Source organism: Gadus morhua, chromosome 13 (assembly GCF_902167405.1).
Source record: "Gadus morhua chromosome 13, gadMor3.0, whole genome shotgun sequence".
Classification (NCBI taxonomy): domain Eukaryota; kingdom Metazoa; phylum Chordata; class Actinopteri; order Gadiformes; family Gadidae; genus Gadus; species Gadus morhua.
Genome location: NC_044060.1, coordinates 671,088 through 691,708, shown reverse-complemented (window position 1 = coordinate 691,708; position 20,621 = coordinate 671,088). Strand labels below are relative to the sequence as shown.

General features: G+C 37.9%; 4 protein-coding genes and 1 long non-coding RNA gene across 5 annotated transcripts; all 5 read right to left on the bottom strand.

Annotated features, from left to right (window-relative positions):
• Window positions 1-890: 890 nt before the first annotated feature.
• LOC115557729 (uncharacterized) lies at window positions 891-2,333 on the bottom strand. The gene is made up of 2 exons (XR_003979234.1): window positions 2,224-2,333; window positions 891-2,113 (listed from the first exon to the last, which is right to left on the bottom strand). It is a non-coding gene; the product is annotated as an uncharacterized LOC115557729 (long non-coding RNA).
• Window positions 2,334-4,750: 2,417 nt separating this feature from the next.
• Window positions 4,751-6,348, bottom strand: LOC115557726 (transcription factor HES-5-like). The gene is made up of 2 exons (XM_030375790.1): window positions 6,264-6,348; window positions 4,751-6,170 (listed from the first exon to the last, which is right to left on the bottom strand). Exons 1-2 carry the CDS (start codon window positions 6,324-6,326, stop codon window positions 5,739-5,741), a joined length of 495 nt encoding a protein of 164 aa, XP_030231650.1. The 5' UTR covers window positions 6,327-6,348; the 3' UTR covers window positions 4,751-5,738.
• A 3,384-nt stretch (window positions 6,349-9,732) lies between these two features.
• On the bottom strand, window positions 9,733-11,519 carry LOC115557725 (transcription factor HES-5-like). Its single transcript, XM_030375789.1, has 2 exons — window positions 11,410-11,519; window positions 9,733-11,299 (listed from the first exon to the last, which is right to left on the bottom strand). Exons 1-2 carry the CDS (start codon window positions 11,470-11,472, stop codon window positions 10,868-10,870), a joined length of 495 nt encoding a protein of 164 aa, XP_030231649.1. The 5' UTR covers window positions 11,473-11,519; the 3' UTR covers window positions 9,733-10,867.
• Window positions 11,520-14,570: 3,051 nt separating this feature from the next.
• LOC115557728 (transcription factor HES-5-like) lies at window positions 14,571-16,036 on the bottom strand. Its single transcript, XM_030375791.1, has 2 exons — window positions 15,949-16,036; window positions 14,571-15,838 (listed from the first exon to the last, which is right to left on the bottom strand). Exons 1-2 carry the CDS (start codon window positions 16,009-16,011, stop codon window positions 15,407-15,409), a joined length of 495 nt encoding a protein of 164 aa, XP_030231651.1. The 5' UTR covers window positions 16,012-16,036; the 3' UTR covers window positions 14,571-15,406.
• A 3,353-nt stretch (window positions 16,037-19,389) lies between these two features.
• LOC115556581 (transcription factor HES-5-like) lies at window positions 19,390-20,155 on the bottom strand. Its single transcript, XM_030373686.1, has 2 exons — window positions 19,960-20,155; window positions 19,390-19,848 (listed from the first exon to the last, which is right to left on the bottom strand). Exons 1-2 carry the CDS (start codon window positions 20,020-20,022, stop codon window positions 19,417-19,419), a joined length of 495 nt encoding a protein of 164 aa, XP_030229546.1. The 5' UTR covers window positions 20,023-20,155; the 3' UTR covers window positions 19,390-19,416.
• Between the last annotated feature and the right edge of the window lie 466 nt (window positions 20,156-20,621).

Below are 20,621 nucleotides of genomic sequence, written 5' to 3'. Positions count from 1 at the left end.
GTAGCGATCCCACGCACAGTTTTATAAATGAGACCCCAGAGCTTTCCCAGACTCCATTAATTGACAGAGCTTCTTCTTTATCATAGGAGTGTGCCTTGCTAAATGCTCATTCTTCATTAGCGGCGTCATATGTTTTAAGGTAAACAACATTAGTGTTGTTGAATAGTCAAGCTTTAACTCTGTAGATGTACATTACAATGGTTTTAACAGATTTACATACAACTAAATACAAAACACAATAAAATTACAGCATTGATAATATCAACGGTATAACAGTTCTATATATATTTACGTATTGAAATTGCAGTGTTATTTATTTACATGCTTAAAGTAAATAATTTCATACAAATAACAGTATTCTTGATCTGTGGGTTTCTGTTCAGAGGTCTATGTTTGCCCTTTAACCCCTGTCCACCCCCCAGGGTAAAGGTTTTTAAGTCTATTGCCACACAGCAGCTCTGTGAGTGAGCTCTCACTGGTTTCCCACACTCTCCCCATTCACTGGCTTCACATGAAGAACAAAATAAGTGTGTCTCATTACTCATCACATTCGAAACAGAGAGTGACGTCACCATTAAGGAATGTTGGAAAAAGCTGAACAAGGCTAATAAGACATCAACAAATAAGATGACAAAGCATTTTTTTCACAATATGTCTAAGAAGTAATTTTTTTTATTTTATGATAGAAAACCACTGCCCCAACGGTTTATTTTGAAATATTTGGTTTCTCTGTTATGGAGATGATGCCCTGCCTGCCGTAATCTACATAATTTGTATGTTTCAATTATTGTATCGTTCTTGTCAGAAGTAGTACAATGTTCTTTGTTTGTGATCTAGTAGTGTAAGAATTACATTGTCACCCACATTAAAAAGAGAGAAGACAAGATACATTGAAGTTCATGTTTGTTTATTCAAACAGATGATTTCAGAAAAGTAAAACTTTAACTGAATTCCAGTAGAGGTGATGACACATCACACAAAAAAATAATCTCCAAAACACATTATACTCAAACAGAGTAGGGGATATACATTCAACCGTTGTCTTCATAGAAGACATATCAAATATGTTACATGTAACAATATTGAGTTGACATTATACTTAAACGTGAAGCACATGTTCATCATGAATCCAAGGTTTTATGCTTCATCATAAAAGGCTACTGGCAACATAATCATATTACTGATCAGAATCGTGTCATCACAAAGTGATGATTTAGGATCCAATTAGGATAGTAATGCTAATGAAAATTGAATTGTTAATTTTCCTGAAAATACAAATTTCACCACATGTGTGTATAAGAATAACCTCATACTATGTATGTAAACAGATAAAACTTACTCTTTGATCTTGAAACAGATCACTATTTGATAGAGCACAGATTACAGATCACAGATTTAAAGTAAGAACACAGAATAGATCAATATGATCATTAGCAATTAATTATACGTAAATAAATGCACAAACATGCACTATATTTACATGGGAGAAAGAGGCTTAATATGTTCTGAAAGAATTGCCATTCAGTTTGAACATCAAACTGTAAAGTGTGAGTCTGTAATAACAGACAGTTGATATAGTATACTACAACACGTAGCGGAAACCTGTGTGGGGGTCTTCTTCTTTTAGAAGAATAATGTGATCTTAAACAATAAAGAATTACCACATTGAGTTAATAGTCTATATTTCCAACAACATGACATAACCAACATGGTCAACGTTGTCTAGCACACCCAGTGTGTAGGTTTCTACCAGGGCCTCCAGATGGCGCTGTTAACTGATCCCTCTTTGGTGATGTTGTTCTTGAGTGGAGAGCTCAGCTGAATTGAACAACCCTCAGTCAGCCTATCAGAGGAGGTCCGAAGGTTCTGGAAGTGAACCAACATTCTGTTGTTGGCCAGTGTCTTCTTCTCATCCTTAGACAGGAAGTGGACCACCTCCTGGACACACCTGGAGTGTCCCCTGTTGGCAGCTGATTAACAGGAAACAGAGCTTCCATGGTCAAACTCAACTGTCATCTTCAGAATGTCTGCTTTCTCCATCTTGCAGTCAGGGTCTTTTTTGAAGAACTCTGGACCCAGCAGAGACCTGAACTGCTCAATAATGCTTTCTGACCTTGAGAAAGACAAATACATATTTAACACACTAATCTCAACATAACCTCAGCATCAATGCATACTTCAATTCAACTCCAAATGTTTTCATAAATTTGTCCTTGAATTTACCTTGTGGGTCAGGGCCAGGTGCTCCTTGGAAGAAGTCATTGCAAGTCAAGTGATTGTAGGAGCCATGTGTGGTTCTCTGTGCAGCAGAGGTGTCTGTAGAAAGAGGATCTGGTCTCTCCTGGCTTCAGCCCTCCTATATATAGTCCTCAATCTCCATGTGAATTTGTGGGTCTTGGTCTGGTCTGAGTTTCTCACAGTATTAACCAATCAAAGCACAAGTAAGGACAATGAGGGAATGCAGGCTGCCACATGCTGCAGGCTCTTATTGCTGGGGGACAATTGATAGATTGCAGGGGACCAGATGAAGGACTGGGGTTGATGTGGGTCTGGGAAAGTGGTGACCCTGTAGAGAGATCAAATATGTTGCCTGATGCTGGGATCATGACTTGGATAAGCCATAGTCCATTATCCCACGACACATGTTGGACTTTTATTGATATCAGTCATACGTTTAACATTCTGCAAACCAATATTGAAATCACTTTACATGATCGTTTAATAGGAAAAACAGCATGCATATATAAACATTTAAAGGATTGATATTTTATCAAACCTTTAATCAAATACATTTGAGCATATATTTTATGCTCAAATGTATTCATCATGATTTTTGATTGCAAAGTTAACTAAGTCAATTTTTCAGTTTAGCAGTATTCTTTAATATAAAAATGAATAAGCTTTGATTATTTACTTTTTCCCAAGCTAAATAGAGGTTAAAAATGCATGCTTTCTTTGGAATAACCTTATTAATTTAGGGACTTCTAACTTGTCAGGACATGTTTTTTGGGTGTCCAGATGTAGCAGATGTTTCTTCAGTGTGGTGACTGGTAGTCGGTGTGAGTAGAGAGCGGATCTGAGTTTCCCACACTGGCTCCAATGTGCTGTGTTCATGGCTGACAAAAGGACTTTGAATGGACCCTTGGTTAAGGATCCATTCTCTGTGTTGCACCACAAACAGACCCCTGACACCACTGACCATCTGGAGGGAAAGAACCCCATTGGCTGAATCATGGACTCTGGAATTTGAACATTACAACCAAAGTGGTTGTATTCAGCAACAAAAGTCATCATAAGACAGAATATTTTGATTTAAAAAAAATTGAATATTACGAAAACATTTATCGACATATATCAAACTGCATCTCTTAAGCTTTCGTTGGTATCAACCTCAGCAGCAGACATGAGGGTGGGGTGGGAGACAACTTCTTCCTGAAGTGTGCCAATTCCCTATTGAGTAATAGGCCCTTCTGTTAGGACTCATGATGCTATTGACCCTAAATTGTGACTTCACTCCCCAGAGCATTCCCACACTCAGTGCATTGACAGAGCTTCTTCTGATTCATAGGAGTGTTCCTTGTTAAAAGTTTATTCCTTCTTAGCACCTTCATCTCTTAATGGGTAAACAACATTGTTTTTTGTTGGATTGTCAAGCCTTAACTGCATTTCTTTACAACTGATAACTACACAATTATTTTGTTTTTCAAATCAGTAAATGAACATGTGTTGATGACATCAAATGTATAACAGTTTGTTAAATATGTGAGATTCAACGGATATCTGCATGTTGTTTATTTACATGCTGAAGTTACATTTATAACATTAAAATACAAAGAAATTAAAAGGAAATTAAAATGATCTTTACTTGTAAATAATAAATATGAAAGCCATTTGTGATTTAAAACTGATCTGCAGGTTGCCATTCAGAGGTCCACATTCCCCCTTTGACCCATGTCCATCCCCCAGGGGAAAGGTCCTACCTCTATTGTCCCACTTCGGCTCTGTGAGTGAGCTCTCACTGGTTTCCCACACTTTCCATTCACTGGGTTCACTGGAGGAACAAAAGAAGTGTGTCTTATTACTCATCACGTCATATAAAGAGGATGACGTCACAAATAAGGAATGGAGGAAAAAGCTGAACAAGACTAAAATCGCCAACTCTCAACATGACATTTTCTTCAAAATGATCAGTCCCAATAACAACTAATGTTATTTATTTGAGGACAGTGAAACTTTGGCCCCCAGGGGTTTTGTGAATTATAGGCCATCTACTGTTTGTTTTATGAACACAAATGTATATTGATGTATGCATAATAAATTATAATATACAACCCAGATTAACATTGCTAAAAGTATGTAGACATTTAAAGGGGAGGGGGAAACGTGGTTCGTTTCACATCTGACAAATAAAGACATTTTCTGGCATAGGTGACACACTTAAAGCCCCTCAAAAATGAACTTTGGACAAGTTTAGTGTATCATTCTCAATCTTATTTACAGAACTTTCAATCTGCATGCGGTCTCTTGCTGTAATCGTCAGGAAGTAAAATATTTGGTTTCACTGTTTTGGAGATTATGCACTGCTTTAATTTCCATAATTTTTACAATTCAATTATTTTATGGTTTTGTCAGGAGCAACGCAACGTTTTTTTATTTGTGATCTATTAGTAAGAATATCATTGTTAGCCGCATTAAAAAGAGGAAAGACAAGAAACATTAAAGTTCATGTTTGTTTATTCAAACAGACGATTTCAGAACCATAAAACTTCAACTGAAGTCCAATAGAGGTGATGACACATCACAACATCATTAGAAAAAGATCTCCAAACACATTGTACTCAAACAGAGTAGAGGATATACATTTGTTGTCTTCATAGAAGACATACCAGATATGTTACATTTAACAATATTGAGTTGACATTACATTTTAACGTGCAGCTCATATTTCATTATGAATCTAATGTTTTATGCTTCATCATAAAAGCAAAATAGCAACATGATCATATAATTGATCAGGAATGTGTCATCACAAAGTGATCAATTAGGATCCAATTTGGATAGTAACGCTTGTGAAAAATAAAGATGGTAGTTTTCCTGAAAATAGAAATGTCACCACTTGTCACCAATGTGTTTAAGAATAACCTCATGCCAGGCCAACAAATAAAAGTTACTTTTTGATCTTGTAACAGATCACATTAGATAGAGCACGGATTACAAATCAAAGATTTAAAGAAAGAACACAGAATAGATCAATATGATCGTAAGAATTACCTTCCACAATGCAACAGATAAAAGTTACTTCTTGATCTTTAACAGATCCAATTCATAGAGCACAGATTACAAATCAAAGATTTTAAGTAAGAAAACAGAATAGATCAAAATGATCATTAGAAATTAATTATGCAGTGTAAAAATGTTTCCTTAAATGGAAATAAATGCACCTAACATACCCTGTCTTTACATGGGAGAAAAAGGAACAATATTTTCAAAAATAATGGCCATTAAGTTTGAACATCAAACTTTATAGCAGCTAAAGCTCCTATGTGAGTCTGTAATAACAACGTTGATACAGTACACTAGAACGCGCAGCAGAAACATGCAGGTGTTCTTCTTTTAGGAGAATAATGTGATATTCGAACATCAAACAATTACTACTATTGAGTTAATATTATACATTGACAATAACATGTTGTGACCAACATGGTCAACGTTGTCTAGTACCTCCAGAATTTAGGTTTCTACCAGGGCCTCCAGACGGCGCTGTTAACTGAACTCTTCCCTTTGGTGATATTTGGCTTGAGTGGAGAGCTCAGCTGAATTGAACCACCCTCAGTCAGCCTTGTATCAGAGGAGGTCCGAAGGTTCTGAAAGTGATCCAACATTCTTCTGTTGGACAGTGTCTTCACCTCATCCTTAGACAGGAAGTGGACCACCTCCTGAACACACCTGGAGTGACCCTGGTTGGCAGCTGTTAAACCTGTGACAGAATTTCCAAGGCAAGAGAGCTGCAGTTGTCTCAAGAAGTCAACTGTCATCTCCAGGATGTCTGCTTTCTCCATCTTGGAGTCAGGTTCTTGTTTGAGGAACTCTGGACCCAGCAGAGACTTGAGCTGCTCAATGCTGCTGTTGATTCGCTCTCTGCGTAGCTTTTCCACCAGCGGCTTTCTGATCTGGAGGAAGACAAAGGCATATTTAATACACTAATCTCAACATGTCATCAGCATAAACTCCAAAAGTTTTGTTTAATTTATCCTTGAATTTACCTTGTGGGGCAGGGTTAGGTGGTCCTGGGAAGAAGTCATTGCTGAATTGATTGTAGGAGCCATGTGTGGTTCTCTGCAGTAGAGGTCTCTGTAGAGAGAATCTGGTCTCTCCTGGCTTCAGCCCTCCTTTATATAGTCCCTAATCTCCATATGAATGTGTGGGTCTAGGTCTGGTTGGAGGTTCTCACAGTCTGAACCAATCAGAGAGCTAGGGAGGACAATGAGGAATGCAGGCTGCCACATGCTTATTGCTGGGGGACAATAGATAGATCTCAGGGGACCAGGTGGAGGACTGGGGGGTGATGGAGAGAGGCTCTGTGTGGATCTGGGAAAGGGGTGACCCTGTAGAGAGATCAGATCTGGATCCTAATGTTGGGAGCAATGACCTTGATGGGGCAGGTGCTCCTCATTACAACACACACATTCAGGATTTATTGATATCAGTTATGGGTAGAACAGGTATCATGTAATAATGCCGTTACTTAACATGACCACCACTAAGTATGAGGAGTGGCACATGAAAAAACATTTCTAGGTTATGTTTTTCTGTTCATTGTTAGATTATATTTATTCATGATTAATAATTGCCTATTAAACAAAATCTGTCATCAGTTCAATATTGTTGAATAAAAGCAAGAACGCTTCAATTCTGTATTTTTTTTTCAATTTCGATAATCTCATTTCTTTCACTGATGTTTTTGTTGAATTGCATATTATTATTACGTTAGTGATTTCTAACTTGTTAGGACATATTTCTTGAGTGTCCAGATGTAGCAGATGTTTCTTCAGTGTGGTGACTGGTAGTTGATGTGAGTAGAGAGTGGATCTGAGTTTCCCACACTGACTCCAATGTGCTGTGGTCATGGCTGACAAAAGGACTTTGAACGGACCCTTGGTTAAGGATCCATTCTCTGTGTTGCACAACAAACAGACCGCTGACATCACTGACCATCATGATGGAAAGCACCCCATTGGCTAGATCATGGACTGTCGAATTTTGCCCTAAACAACAATAATCTTCAGTTAATTATATCAAGAGTCAATATTAAGATACAATGTTATTTGCATTGATAAAAGCTTTGTCCTTCGCCTTCATTGAGATCGATCCCTTTAGCAGACATGTGTCTGGAGTGGGAGACAGTTTTTTCCTGAAGTGTGCCAATTCCCTGTTGAGAAATAGGTGGTTCTGTTAGGACTCATGATGCTAATGACTCTGAAATGTGACTTCACTCTCCAGAGCTTTCCCACACTCTGTTCATTGACAGAGCTTCTTCTGATTAATAGGAGTGTGCCTTGCTCAATGCTAATTCTTCATTAGCGGCGTCATATGTTTTAGGGTAAACAACATTGGTATTTTTTAAGCTTTAACTCAGTTGATGTTGCGATAGTTTTACAACATGTCAATTTGTTCAATAGTCAAGCATTAACTCTGTAGATGTTGCAATAGTTTTAACACATGTATTTAAAACTCACTACATAATACCATTGGCTTTGAAATCAGTCAATAACATTTATTATATTAATGTTATATCAGTACTGTAGATATGTGATATCGAATGGACATTGACATGTTCTTTATTGATATGCCGAAGTTACATTTATATCCAAATAAAATAAAAATACAGATAAATCACAATATTTTTCTCTTCTTAAAAAGAGAAAAAGGAAAAAAGTAGTGATTTGAAACTGATCTGCGGGTTTCTGTTCAGCGGCCTATGTTTCCCCTTTAACCCCTGTCCACCCCCCAGGGTAAAGGTTTTTAAGTCTATTGCCCCACTGCAGCCCTGTGAGTGAGCTCTTACTGGTTTCCCACACTCTCCCCATTCACTGGTTTCACTGGAGTAACAAAAGAAGTGTGTCTTATGACTCATCACGTTAGAAAATAAGAGTGACATCACCAATAAGGAATGGAGGACATAGCTGAATAACACTAAAATAATAAACTCTTAAATTGAAAGAGCTTTTTTTTTAATGTATATATATGTTTTATACCAGAAAAAATGTATCTCATATATTTTAGGATAGTGACAACTTCTGCCCCTGGAGCTTTGTAAAATAAATGCCATCTGCTGCTTGATCTATTTATTCAAATGTATATTTTGTATGCATAATCAATTATAATAGTCAACCCTGACTTACACTGGCAAAAGTGTGTAGAAATCTCAAGAGGAGGATGATACTAGGGATGGGCGATATGGCCTAAAATCCATATTGCGATATACATTGCAACCTATTGCGATAACGATATATATCACGATATATAAATCATAATAGAACCATTTCAGAACAGGTTACATAGACTCTAAGGAAAGCCAAACTGCTAAATGTATAAAACAAAAGAAAGAAACTCAGTAGGCCTATGTCGTTTTGAGAACATTTATTGTGCAAAACTGTAATCATACAACATAATGTTGTAGCTGCAGATACTTTAAAAAAGAAAAAAATCTTCTGTGTAATGACGTATGCTTCTCTTAATTAAATTAAAACTGGTGGTGTCTTGTTAATAAAGAAACGGATACTGTGAATTAGGGAAATACGTATTAGGCATGGCTATTTTAAATAAAGAAAAATCTTCCAAGTGTGTGCACAGATACTTGATATTAAAACATAAAGGTGCAAAGTGAACGCATACAATTTTAAACTGAACATGAAATTAGGGCAATAACCAGCTCCTCCGTTTCGCTTTCAGCCATATTTGCTTAGATGACGATGATGCGTTGCAGCCGGTTGCAGCTCGTGGTTCTTTAAATTTCGCGGACGATGCGTTGCAGCCGGTTGCAGCTCGTGGCTCTGTTTAAATTTCGAGGGTCGCGGATGATGCGTTGCAGCCGGTTGCAGCTCGTGGCTCTTTAAATTTTGCGGACGATGCGTTGCAGCCGGTTGCAGCTCGTGGCTCTGTTTAAATTCCGCGGGTCGCGGATGATGCGTTGCAGACGGTTGCAGCTCGTAGCTCTACCCATGACCCGCTCTTTATATTTCGCGGGTCATGGATAGATCGCGTCAAACATGCATTATCGCGATAGGGCAATATAACTAAAATCTCTATCGTAGGCCATTTTTTATCGTTCATATCGTATATCGTTTATATCGCGCATTCCTAGATGATACAATAACCAGGTTTATTCCACATCCGACTGATATATTACATTCTGGCGTAGGTGAAACACTTTAATGCCCCTCACCCATAAACTCCTGTACTAGTATAGTGTAACATTGTTCAACTTACTTTCAGAATTTTCAATCTGCATGCTGTCTCTCACTGTTCTCATGATTTCACTGTTATGGAGGTGATGCACTGCTGCAATTTCTATATTTTTATGATTCAAGTATTGCATATTTTTCGTCAGGAGCAACACAAGGTTTTATTTGTGATCAATATGTCTAAGAATAACAATGTAACCCACATTTAAAAGAGCGAAGACAAGAAATATTGAAGTTCATGTTTGTTTATTCAAACAGATGATTTCAGAACCATAAAACTTCAACTGAAGTCTAATAGAGGTGATGACACATCACAACAATCATTAGAAAAGGATCTCCAAACACATTGTACTCAAACAGAGTAGAGGATATACATTCAACAGTTGTCTTCATAGAAGACACAGGGGCGCCGAAAAGGGGGGGTAAAGGAGACGGATTCTAGGGGCCCATGATGGAGGGGGGCCCAGAGAGGCCCCTAATGATGATGAAATTATAATACAGAAGGCCCTGTAAAGATTTTTTTCATGGGGCCCAAAATCCCTAGCGGCGCCCCTGAGAAGACATACCAGATATGTTACATGTAACAATATTTAGTTGACATTATATTGTAATTTGCAGCTCATTGTTCATTATGAATCCAATGTTTTATGCTTCATCATAAAAGCAAAAAAGCAACATGATCATATAACTGATCAGGAATTTGTCACAAAGTGATCAATTAGGATCCAATTAGAATAGTAATGCTTGTGAAAAATAAAGATGGTAATTTTCCTGAAAATAGAAATGTCACCAATTGTGTGTAAGAATAACCTCACACAATGCAAACAGATAAAAGTTACTTTTGATCTTGTAACAGATGAGTAATTGATAGAGCACAGATTTCAAATCAAAGATTTAAAGGAAGAACACATAATAGATCAATTTGATCATTAGAATACAATGCAACAGATAAAAGTTCATTTTTGATCTCGTAACAAATCACCAATTGATAGAGCACAGATTTCAAATCAAAGATTTAAAGTAGGAACGCAGAATAGATCAATATGATCATTAGAAATTAATTATACGGCATAAAATGTTTCCTTAAATGGAAATAGATGCACTAAACATGCCCTATCTTTACATTGGAGAAAGAGGCTCAATATTTTCAGAAAGATTTGCAATTACGTTTGACCATCAAACTTTAAAGCAGCAAAAGCTCCTATGTTAGTCTGTAATAACAGACAGTTGATACAGTACACTACAACACGTAGCAGAAACATGTGGAGGTTTTCTTCTTTTAGAAGAATAACGTGATATACGAACATCAAACAATTACAATATTGAGTTAATATTATACATTGACAACAACATGTTGTGACCAACATGGTCAATGTTGTCTGGTACCTCCAGTGTGTAGGTTTCTACCAGGGCCTCCAGACGGCCCTGTTAACTGAACTCTTCTCTTTGGTGATATTGTTCTTGAGTGGAGAGCTCAGCTGAATTGAACCTCTCTCAGTCAGCCTTGTATCAGAGGAGGTCCGAAGGTTCTGGAAGTGATCCAACATTCTTTTGTTGGACAGTGTCTTCACCTCATCCTTAGACAGGAAGTGGACCACCTCCTGGACACACCTGGAGTGACCCTGGTTGGCAGCTGTTAAACCTGTGACAGAGTTTCCAAGGCAAGAGAGCTGCAGTTGTCTCAGGAAGTCAACTGTCATCTCCAGAATGTCTGCTTTCTCCATCTTGGAGTCAGGTTCTTGTTTGAGGAACTCTGGACCCAGCAGAGACTTGAGCTGCTCAATGCTGCTGTTGATTCGCTCTCTGCGTAGCTTTTCCACCAGTGGTTTTCTGATCTGGAGGAAGACAAAGGCATATTTAATACACTAATCTCAATCGAGCATCAACATGAATACATACTATGATTAACCTCCAAATGTTTTGTTAAGTTCAGTCTTGAATTTACCTTGTGTGTTAAAGTTTGGTGATTCTGAGGAGAAGTCATTGCTGAAGTGATTGTAGGAGCCATGTGTGGTTCTCTACTGTAGAGGTCTCTGTAGAGAGGATCTGGTCTCTCCTGGCTTCAGCCCTCCTTTATATAGTCCCCAATCTCCATATGAATGTGTGGGTCTAGGTCTGGTTTGAGTTTCTCACCGTCTGAACCAATCAGAGAGCTAGGGAGGACAATGAGGAATGCAGGCTGCCACATGCTGCAGGCTCTTATTGCTGGGGGACAATAGATAGATCTCAGGGGACCAGGTGGAGGACTGGGGGGTGATGGAGAGAGGCTCTGTGTGGATCTGGGAAAGTGGTGACCCTGTAGAGAGATCAGATCTGGATCCTAATGTTGGGACCAATGACTTTGATAGGGCACGTGCTCCTCATTACAACACACGACATCAGGATTCATTGATATCAGTTATGGCTTTAACAGTTATCAATCAATAATTCCATTACTTTACATTACCACTAAATATGAGAAACAGAAAATAAAAAAAAAGTTATAGCTTAAATATATCCATTGTAGGATTATATGTATTTATGATTCATGATTGCCTTTTGAATGAAATCAGTATCAGTTCAGTATTGTTAAGTAAAAGTAGGTAAGCTTTCATTCTTTCTTTTTTTTCAATTAAAATATTCTAATATTCTTGTTTTTCTCTGCTATTTTCTCAGTTTATTATTGATTATATTATGTTGGGGATTTCTGACTTGTTAGGACATGTTACTGAGGGCCCAGATGTTTCTTCAGTGTGGTAACTGGTAGTCGGTGTGAGTAGAGAGTGGATCTGAGTTCCCACACTGAGTCCAATGTGCTGTGGTCATGGCTGACAAAAGGACTTTGAATTGATCTTTGGTTACGGATCCTTTCTCTGTATTGCATCAGAAACAGACCCCTGACATCACTGACCATCTGGAGGGAAAGACCACCATTGGCTGAATCATGGACTATAAAATTTGATTTGATTATTTTTTTTTTTTTGATGCAAACTATAATTACGTTTTTGTACAGCACCTCTTCATTCTGTACAAGGATGAGCGCATTCTCTCGTTTTTAAATGAAAACAACCATGCGCTGCCGCTGGAAAAAATAAAATAAAAAAATAAAATAAATTCCCTACCTACCCATGGCCATGACCTCAACTGACAACCAACAGGAACCAAACTTTTTTTTTTTTAGGCCTAACAGCAAAATCAGGATAGTTTCAGCACAATATCAACAATAAGAGGTCTCTGTAGAGGATTTGGATTTACTAAAATTGAATATCAAGGACAACATTTACGGCCACTGATAAAATTGCATTTCTTTAACTTTTCTTGAAATAAACCCCTGTGGCGTATATGAGGTAGCCTGGTCCTACCAGACCATCGTACTTCATTTCATTTGTAAAGAAGGTCTGGAACTGCCCAATTGAAAAACGTTCACTCACTTGGAGGCGGGTGTCTGTTGAAGTTTAAAATGATTGGATCTGCCCAGTGCCACTCTCGATCTGCCATAACCAATTGCATAGCGTTTGGTTGTGACGTAAGTCATGCAACGGGACCGGCTCCTTCACCACTGACGGAGCCAGCTGGAAAATCTATCTTTTCCCGAACCCGGTGGGGAGAAGCGCCACAACATCATGGCCACCAACAAAACTCAGCAAAGCTTGTTCTTGCTCTGGCTTTAATTGATCAATATTCGGCAGCGATCCCACAACAGACCAAATAGTTTCTCTCGTCTCCTTCTCCATTGTCTTCATGGTCTTCCTCTGACTACAACTGAAACTGGCGCAGAACCTTCAACGTCATCGTTCTCAGCCACTCCCTCCGTTCGCTGATTGGACCGCCAAAAATATGGCTTCCAAGGAAACCATGCATATGAAGCAGACCCAGACCTAGTACTGAAGTGAAATGAAAATTGAGCGGAAGTAGGTAGGTGGGCGGTGCCAGGCTAGGTATGAGGGAGGGGTGGGAGAATCCTTTTTCCTGAAGTGTGCCAATTCCACTTTTGAGAGATTGGCGGTTCTTTTAGGACTCATGATGCTAATGACTCTGAAATGTGACTTCACTCTCCAGAGCTTTCCCACTCTCCGTTCATTGACAGCTTCTTCTGAATCGTAGTAGTGTGCCTTGCTTAATGCTAATTGTTCATCTTCACCGTCATATGTTATAGGGTAAACAACATTGGTATTTTTTAAGCTTTAACTCAGTTGATGTTGCGATAGTTTTAGCACATGTATTAATAATATCAATACTATAACAGTATTATTGATATGTTAGATGTTATGGACTTTTGATATGTTATTTATTTATATGCTGAAGTGAAATGAATAACGTAAAAATGTTAAAAGTAATTAAATAATGATTGTAAACTTGTAAAAACAAAAAAGAAAACCATTCGTGATTTGAAACTGATTTACAGTTTTCCATTCAGAGGTCCACATTCCCTCTTTATCCCATATCCATCCCCCTGGGTAAAGGTTCTAAGTATATTGTCCCACAGGGGCTCTGTGGGTGATCTCTCAGTGGTTTCCCACACTCTCCATTCACTGATTTCATTAGAGGAACAAAAGAAGTGTGTCTTAATGCTCATCACGTCACATAAAGAGGATGACGTCACAAATAAGCAATGGAGGAAAAAGCTGAACCAGACTAAAATCGCCAACTCTTAAGATGACAAGATGACAAACCTTTTTTTCACAATGTTTAGTACCAATAATGAGTAGTATAATGTATGAAAGGACAGACATGTTCTGCCCCAAGTGGTTTTGTGAAACATAGTCCATCTACTGCTTTTTGCATGCACACAAATGTATATTGTGTATGCATAATAGGTTATAATACTCAACCCCGACTAAGACTGGCAAAAGAAATTTAGAGAGGATATATCATCCGACTGATATGTTATATTCTGGCATAGGTGAAACACTTTAATTCCCCTCACCCATATGCTCCTGTGCTAGTATAGTATAACATTCTTCATCTTACTTTCAGAATTTTCAATCTGCATGCTGTCTCTTGCTGTTCTCATCAGCAAGTACAATGAGATGATGCACTGCTGCAATTTCCGTATTTTTATAATTCAAGTATAGTATGTAAGAATAACAATTTCACCCACATTAAAAAGAGAGAGGACAAGAAATATTTAAGTTCATGTTTGTTTATTCAAACAGACGATTTCAGAACCATAAAACTTCAACTGAAGTCCAATAGAGGTGATGACACATCACAACAATCATTTGAAAAAGATCTCCAAAGCACATTGTACTCAAATAGAGTAGAGGATATACATTCAACAGTTGTCTTCATAGAAGACATACCAGATATGTTACATGTAACAATATTGAGTTGACATTATAAATTAATGTGCAGCTCATAGTTCATTATGAATCCAATGTTTTATGCTTCATCATAAAAGCAAACTAGCAACATGATCATGTAACTGATCAGGAATTTGTCATCACAAAGTGATAAATTAGGATCCAATTAGGATAATAATGGTTGTGAAAAATAAAGACGGTAATTCTTCTGAAAACAGAAATTTCACCACTTGTGTGTAAGAATAACCTTACATAATGCAAACCGATAAAAGTTACTTTTGATCTTATCACAGATCACCATTTGATAGAGCACAGATCACAAATCACAGATTTAAAGTAAGAGCACAGAATAGATCAATTTGATCATTATAAATTAATTATACAGTATAGAAAATGTTTCCTTAAATGGAATTAAATGCACTAAACATGCCCTACCTTTCCATGGGAAAAAGAGGCGCCATTAAGTTTGAACATCAAACTTTAAAGCAGAAAAAGCTCCTAGGTGAGTCTGTAATAACAGACAGTTGATATAGTATACTACAACACGTAGCAGAAACATATGTGGAGGTCTTCTTCTTTAAGAAGAATAACATGATGTTCGAACATCATACAATTACTATCCTGAGTTAATATTATACCTTGACAACAACGTGTAGGTTTCTACCAGGGCCTCCAGACGGCCCTGTTAACTGAACTCTTCTCTTTGGTGATATTGTTCTTGAGTGGAGAGCTCAGCTGAATTGAACCACTCTCAGTCAGCCTTGTATCAGATGAGGTCCAAAGGTTCTGGAAGTGATCCAACATTCTTCTGTTGGACAGTGTCTTCACCTCATCCTTAGACAGGAAGTGGACCACCTCCTGGACACACCTGGAGTGACCCTGGTTGGCAGCTGTTAAACCTGTGACAGAGTTTCCATGGCGAGAGAGCTGCAGTTGTCTCAGGAAGTCAACTGTCATCTCCAGAATGTCTGCTTTCTCCATCTTGGAGTCAGGTTCTTGTTTGAGGAACTCTGGACCCAGCAGAGACTTCAGCTGCTCAATGCTGCTACTGATTCGCTCTCTGCGTAGCTTTTCCACCAGTGGTTTTCTGATCTGGAGGAAGAGAAAGGCACGTTTAATACACTAATCTCAACATGTCATCAGCATCAATGAATACTTAAATTAAACTCAAAATGTTATCTTAAGTTTATTCTTGAATTTACCTTGTGGGTCACGGTTAGGTGGTCCTGGGAAGAAGTCATTGCTGAAGTGATTGTAGGAGCCATGTGTGGTTCTCTGTGCAGTAGAGGTCTCTGTAGAGAGAATCTGGTCTCTCCTGGCTTCAGCCCTCCTTTATATAGTCCCTAATCTCCATATGAATGTGTGGGTCTAGGTCTGGTTGGAGGTTCTCACAGTCTGAACCAATCAGAGAGCTAGGAAGGACAATGAGGAATGCAGGCTGCCACATGCTGCAGGCTCTTATTGCTGGGGGACAATAGATAGATCTCAGGGGACCAGGTGGAGGACTGGGGGGTGATGGAGAGAGGCTCTGTGTGGATCTGGGAAAGGGGTGACCCTGTAGAGAGATTATATCTGTTGCCTGATATGGGGATCAATGAAGTGGTTAGAGAATGTGTTCCTCATCACCTCACACACGTTGTAGTTAAATTGATATTAGCTATGGAGTTACCGGTTATCAATTAATAATTTTAAAAAAAAAGACATGGCCAATAAATATGAGTAACGGCACAAGAACTTTGATTTATAGGTTACATTTTTTTGTACATTCAAGGATATGTTTCATTGATTCATGAATGCCCATTGGACTATATCTGAATTTTCGTTGATTAATAATTCTCAATCCAAGCGAATAAATTCTTTATTCTTTTTTTATTTTTACAAATTTTAATATTCTCTCGTTCTATTTTTTCTCTGATACTTTCTTGCTTTATTATGTTGGGGATTTCTGAACTTATTGGGATACATTCCTGAGGGTCCAGATATAGCAGATGTGTCTTCAGTGTGGTGACTGGTAGTCGGTGTGAGTAGAGAGTGGATCAGAGTTTCCCACACTGGCTCCAATGTGCTGTAGTCATGGCTGACAAAAGGACTTTGAATGGACCCTTGGTTAAGGATCCATTCTCTGTGTTGCACCACAAACAGACCCCTGACATCACTGACCATCTGGAGGGAAATAACCCCATTGGCTGGATCATGGAGTGTAGAATTTAGCCATAACATCAAAACCTGGATAGTTTCAGCAGAAATTTAACAATAAGAGGCCATCTTTAGGATACACTAAAATGGAATATCATGGAAAACGCTTTACGGACAATGATAAAATGAGTCTCTAACTTTTCTTGAAATCAACCCCTGTGGTGGACATGAGGGAGGGGACGGAGACAGCTTTTTCCTGAAGTGTGCCAATTCCCTTTTGAGAAGTAGGCGGTTCTGTTAGGACTCATGATGCTAATGACTCTGAAATGTGACTTCACTCTCCAGAGCTTTCCCACTCTCCGTCCATTAACAGAGTGTGCCTTGCTAAATGCTATTTCTTCATTAGCGCCGTCATATGTTTTAGGGTAAACAACATTTGTATTGTTGAATAGTCAAGCTTTAACTCTGTAGATGTTACAATAGTTTTAACACATTTATTTACATCTAAGTACAAAATACCATTGGTTTTCAAATTAGTAAATTAACACGTATTAATGATATCAATGGTATAAAAGTACTATAGATTTGTTAGTTATTATGGATATTGAAATGTTCTTTGTTTATATGCTGAAGTTAAATTAATAACATTAGAAGGCAAAAATATTAAAAGTAAATCAAAATATTATTATAAACTTGTAAGAAATAAAATTAAAAGCAATTAGTGATGTGAAACTCATTCACAGGTTTCCATTCAGAGGTCCACATTCCCCCTTTTACCCATGTCCATCCCCGGGGGGAAAGGTCCTAAATCTTTTGTCCCACAGGGGCTCTGTGAGTGAGCTCTCACTGGTTTCCCACACTCTCCCCATTCACTGGTTTCATTGGAGGAACAAAAGAAGTGTGTCTTATTACTCGTCATATCAGAAACAGATTGTGACATCTCAAATAAGGAATGATGGAAAAAAGCTGAACAAGATAAAATTCATCTTCTCTCAAGATGACAAAGCTTTTTTTCCAATATGTTTAGTACCAATAATAAATAATAATAATATAATATATTTTGGGACGGAAAAAACAAATACTGCCCCCAGGTTTTTTTTAACTATAGGCCTCTACTGCTCGTTGTATCAACAGTAATGGATATTGTGTTTGCATAATTAATTATGATATGCAACTCTAATTAACACTGGAAAAAGTGTCTAGAAAATTTTTAATATCAGAGAAAACTTTAACCAAATTCATTTCACATCTGACAATAAATAATTTTCTGACATGAGTGAAACACTTTATTCCCCCCTCACCCATATACTGTACTTGTGGATGAGGATAGTATTCCATTCTCAATCTTATCTCAAGAATTTTCTGTCTGCATAGTGCATACGGTCTCTTGCTGTTATCTTCAGCAAGAACTGTATTTGGTTTCACTGTTATGGAGATGATGCACTGCTGTAATATCCATTATTGTTATATTTTTCTCAAAAGCAATACAATGTTTTTATTTATGATCTATTAGTGTAATAATATCATTGTTAGACACACTTAAAAGAGAGAAGACAAGAAATATTGAAGTTCATGTTTGTTTATTCAAACAGACGATTTCAGAACAATAACATTTCCACTGAAGTCCAATAGAGGTGATGACGCATCACAACAATCATTTGAAAAAGATCTCCAAAACGCATTACTCAAACAGAGTAGAGGATATACATTTGTTGTCTTCATAAAAGACATAGATATGTTACATGTAACAATATTGAGTTTACATTATATTTTAACGTGCAGCTCATAGTTCATTATGAATCCAATGTTTTATGCTTCATCATTAAAGCAAACGAGTAATGTGATCATATTACTGATCAGGAATTTGTCATCACAAAGTGATATATTAGGATCCAATTAGGATACTAACGCTTGTGAAAAACAAAAATGGTAATTTTCCTGAAAATAGAAATGTCACCACTTTTGTGTTTAAGAATAACCTTACACAATGCAATCAGATAAAAGTTACTTTTTGATCCTATAAGAGATTATATTTGATAGAGCACAGATTAGAATTCACAGATCAAAAGTAAGAACACAGAATATATCAATATCATCATTAGAATAACCTTACACAATGCAAGAGATACATTACTCTGTGATCTTGTAAAAGATCACCAATTGGTAGAGCGCAGATTACAAATCACAGATTTAAAGTAAGAACACGGAATAGATCAATATGATCATTTTGAATTAATTATACATTGTAAAAATGTTTCCTTAAATGGAAATAGATCTTTACATGAGAAAAAGAGGCTCAATATGTTATGAAAGAATTGCCATTAAGTTTGAAAGTCAAACCTCAAAGCAGCAAAATCTCATGTATGAGTCTGTAATAACAGACAGTTGAAACAGTACATTACAACATGTAGCAGAAACATATGTGGAGGTCTTCTTATTTTCGAAGAATAAAGTGATGTTCGAACATCAAACAATTACAATAGAGTTAATATTGTACATTTTCATGTTGTCTGGTACCTCCAGTGTGTAGGTTTCTACCAGGGCCTCCAGACGGCGCTGTTAACTGAACTCTTCTCTTTGGTGATATTGTTCTTGAGTGGAGAGCTCAGCTGAAGTGAACCACTCTCAGTCAGCCTTGTATCAGATGAGGTCCGAAGGTTCTGGAAGTGATCCAACATTATTCTGTTGGATAGTGTCTTCACCTCATCCTTAGACAGGAAGTGGACCACCTCCTGGACACACCTGGAGTGACCCTGGTTGGCAGCTGTTAAACCTGTGACAGAGTTTCCATGGCGAGAGAGCTCCAGTTGTCTCAGGAAGTCAACTGTCATCTCCAGAATGTCTGCTTTCTCCATCTTGGAGTCAGGTTCTTGTTTGAGGAACTCTGGACCCAGCAGAGACTTGAGCTGCTCAATGCTGCTGTTGATTCGCTCTCTGCGTAGCTTTTCCACCAGCGGCTTTCTGATCTGGAGGAAGACAAAGGCATATTTAATACACTAATCTCAACATGGAGTCAGCATCAATTTATGCTACAATTAAACTAAAAATTTTTTTTGGTATATTGTCCTTTAATTTACCTTGTGGGTCACGGTTAGGTGGTCCTGGGAAGAAGTCATTGCTGAAGTGATTGTAGGAGCCATGTGTGGTTCTCTGTGCTGTAGAGGTCTCTGTAGAGAGAATCTGGTCTCTCCTGGCTTCAGCCCTCCTTTATATAGTTCCTAATCTCCATATGAATGTGTGGGTCTAGGTCTGGTTGGAGGTTCTCACAGTCTGAACCAATCAGAGAGCTAGGGAGGACAATGAGGAATGCAGGCTGCCACATGCTGCAGGCTCTTATTGCTGGGGGACAATAGATAGATCTCAGGGGACCAGGTGGAGGACTGGGGGGTGATGGAGAGAGGCTCTGTGTGGATCTGGGAAAGTGGTGACCCTGTAGTAGAGAGATCAGATCTGGATCCTAACAATGGGACCAATGACTTTGATAGGGCACGTGCTCCTCATTACAACACACACGTTCAGGATTTATTGATATCAGTTATGGGTAGAACATTTATCATGTAATAATGCCATTACTGTACCTGACCAATAAATCTTAGAAACAGCACATAGATTCATTCATTTTAGGATTATATGTATTTATGATGCATGTGTTCCTCTTTCATGAAATCAGTTCGGTTCAGTTTTATTTTTCATTAAAAGTAATTCTTTCTTTATTTCTCTGATATTTTTATTTAATTGT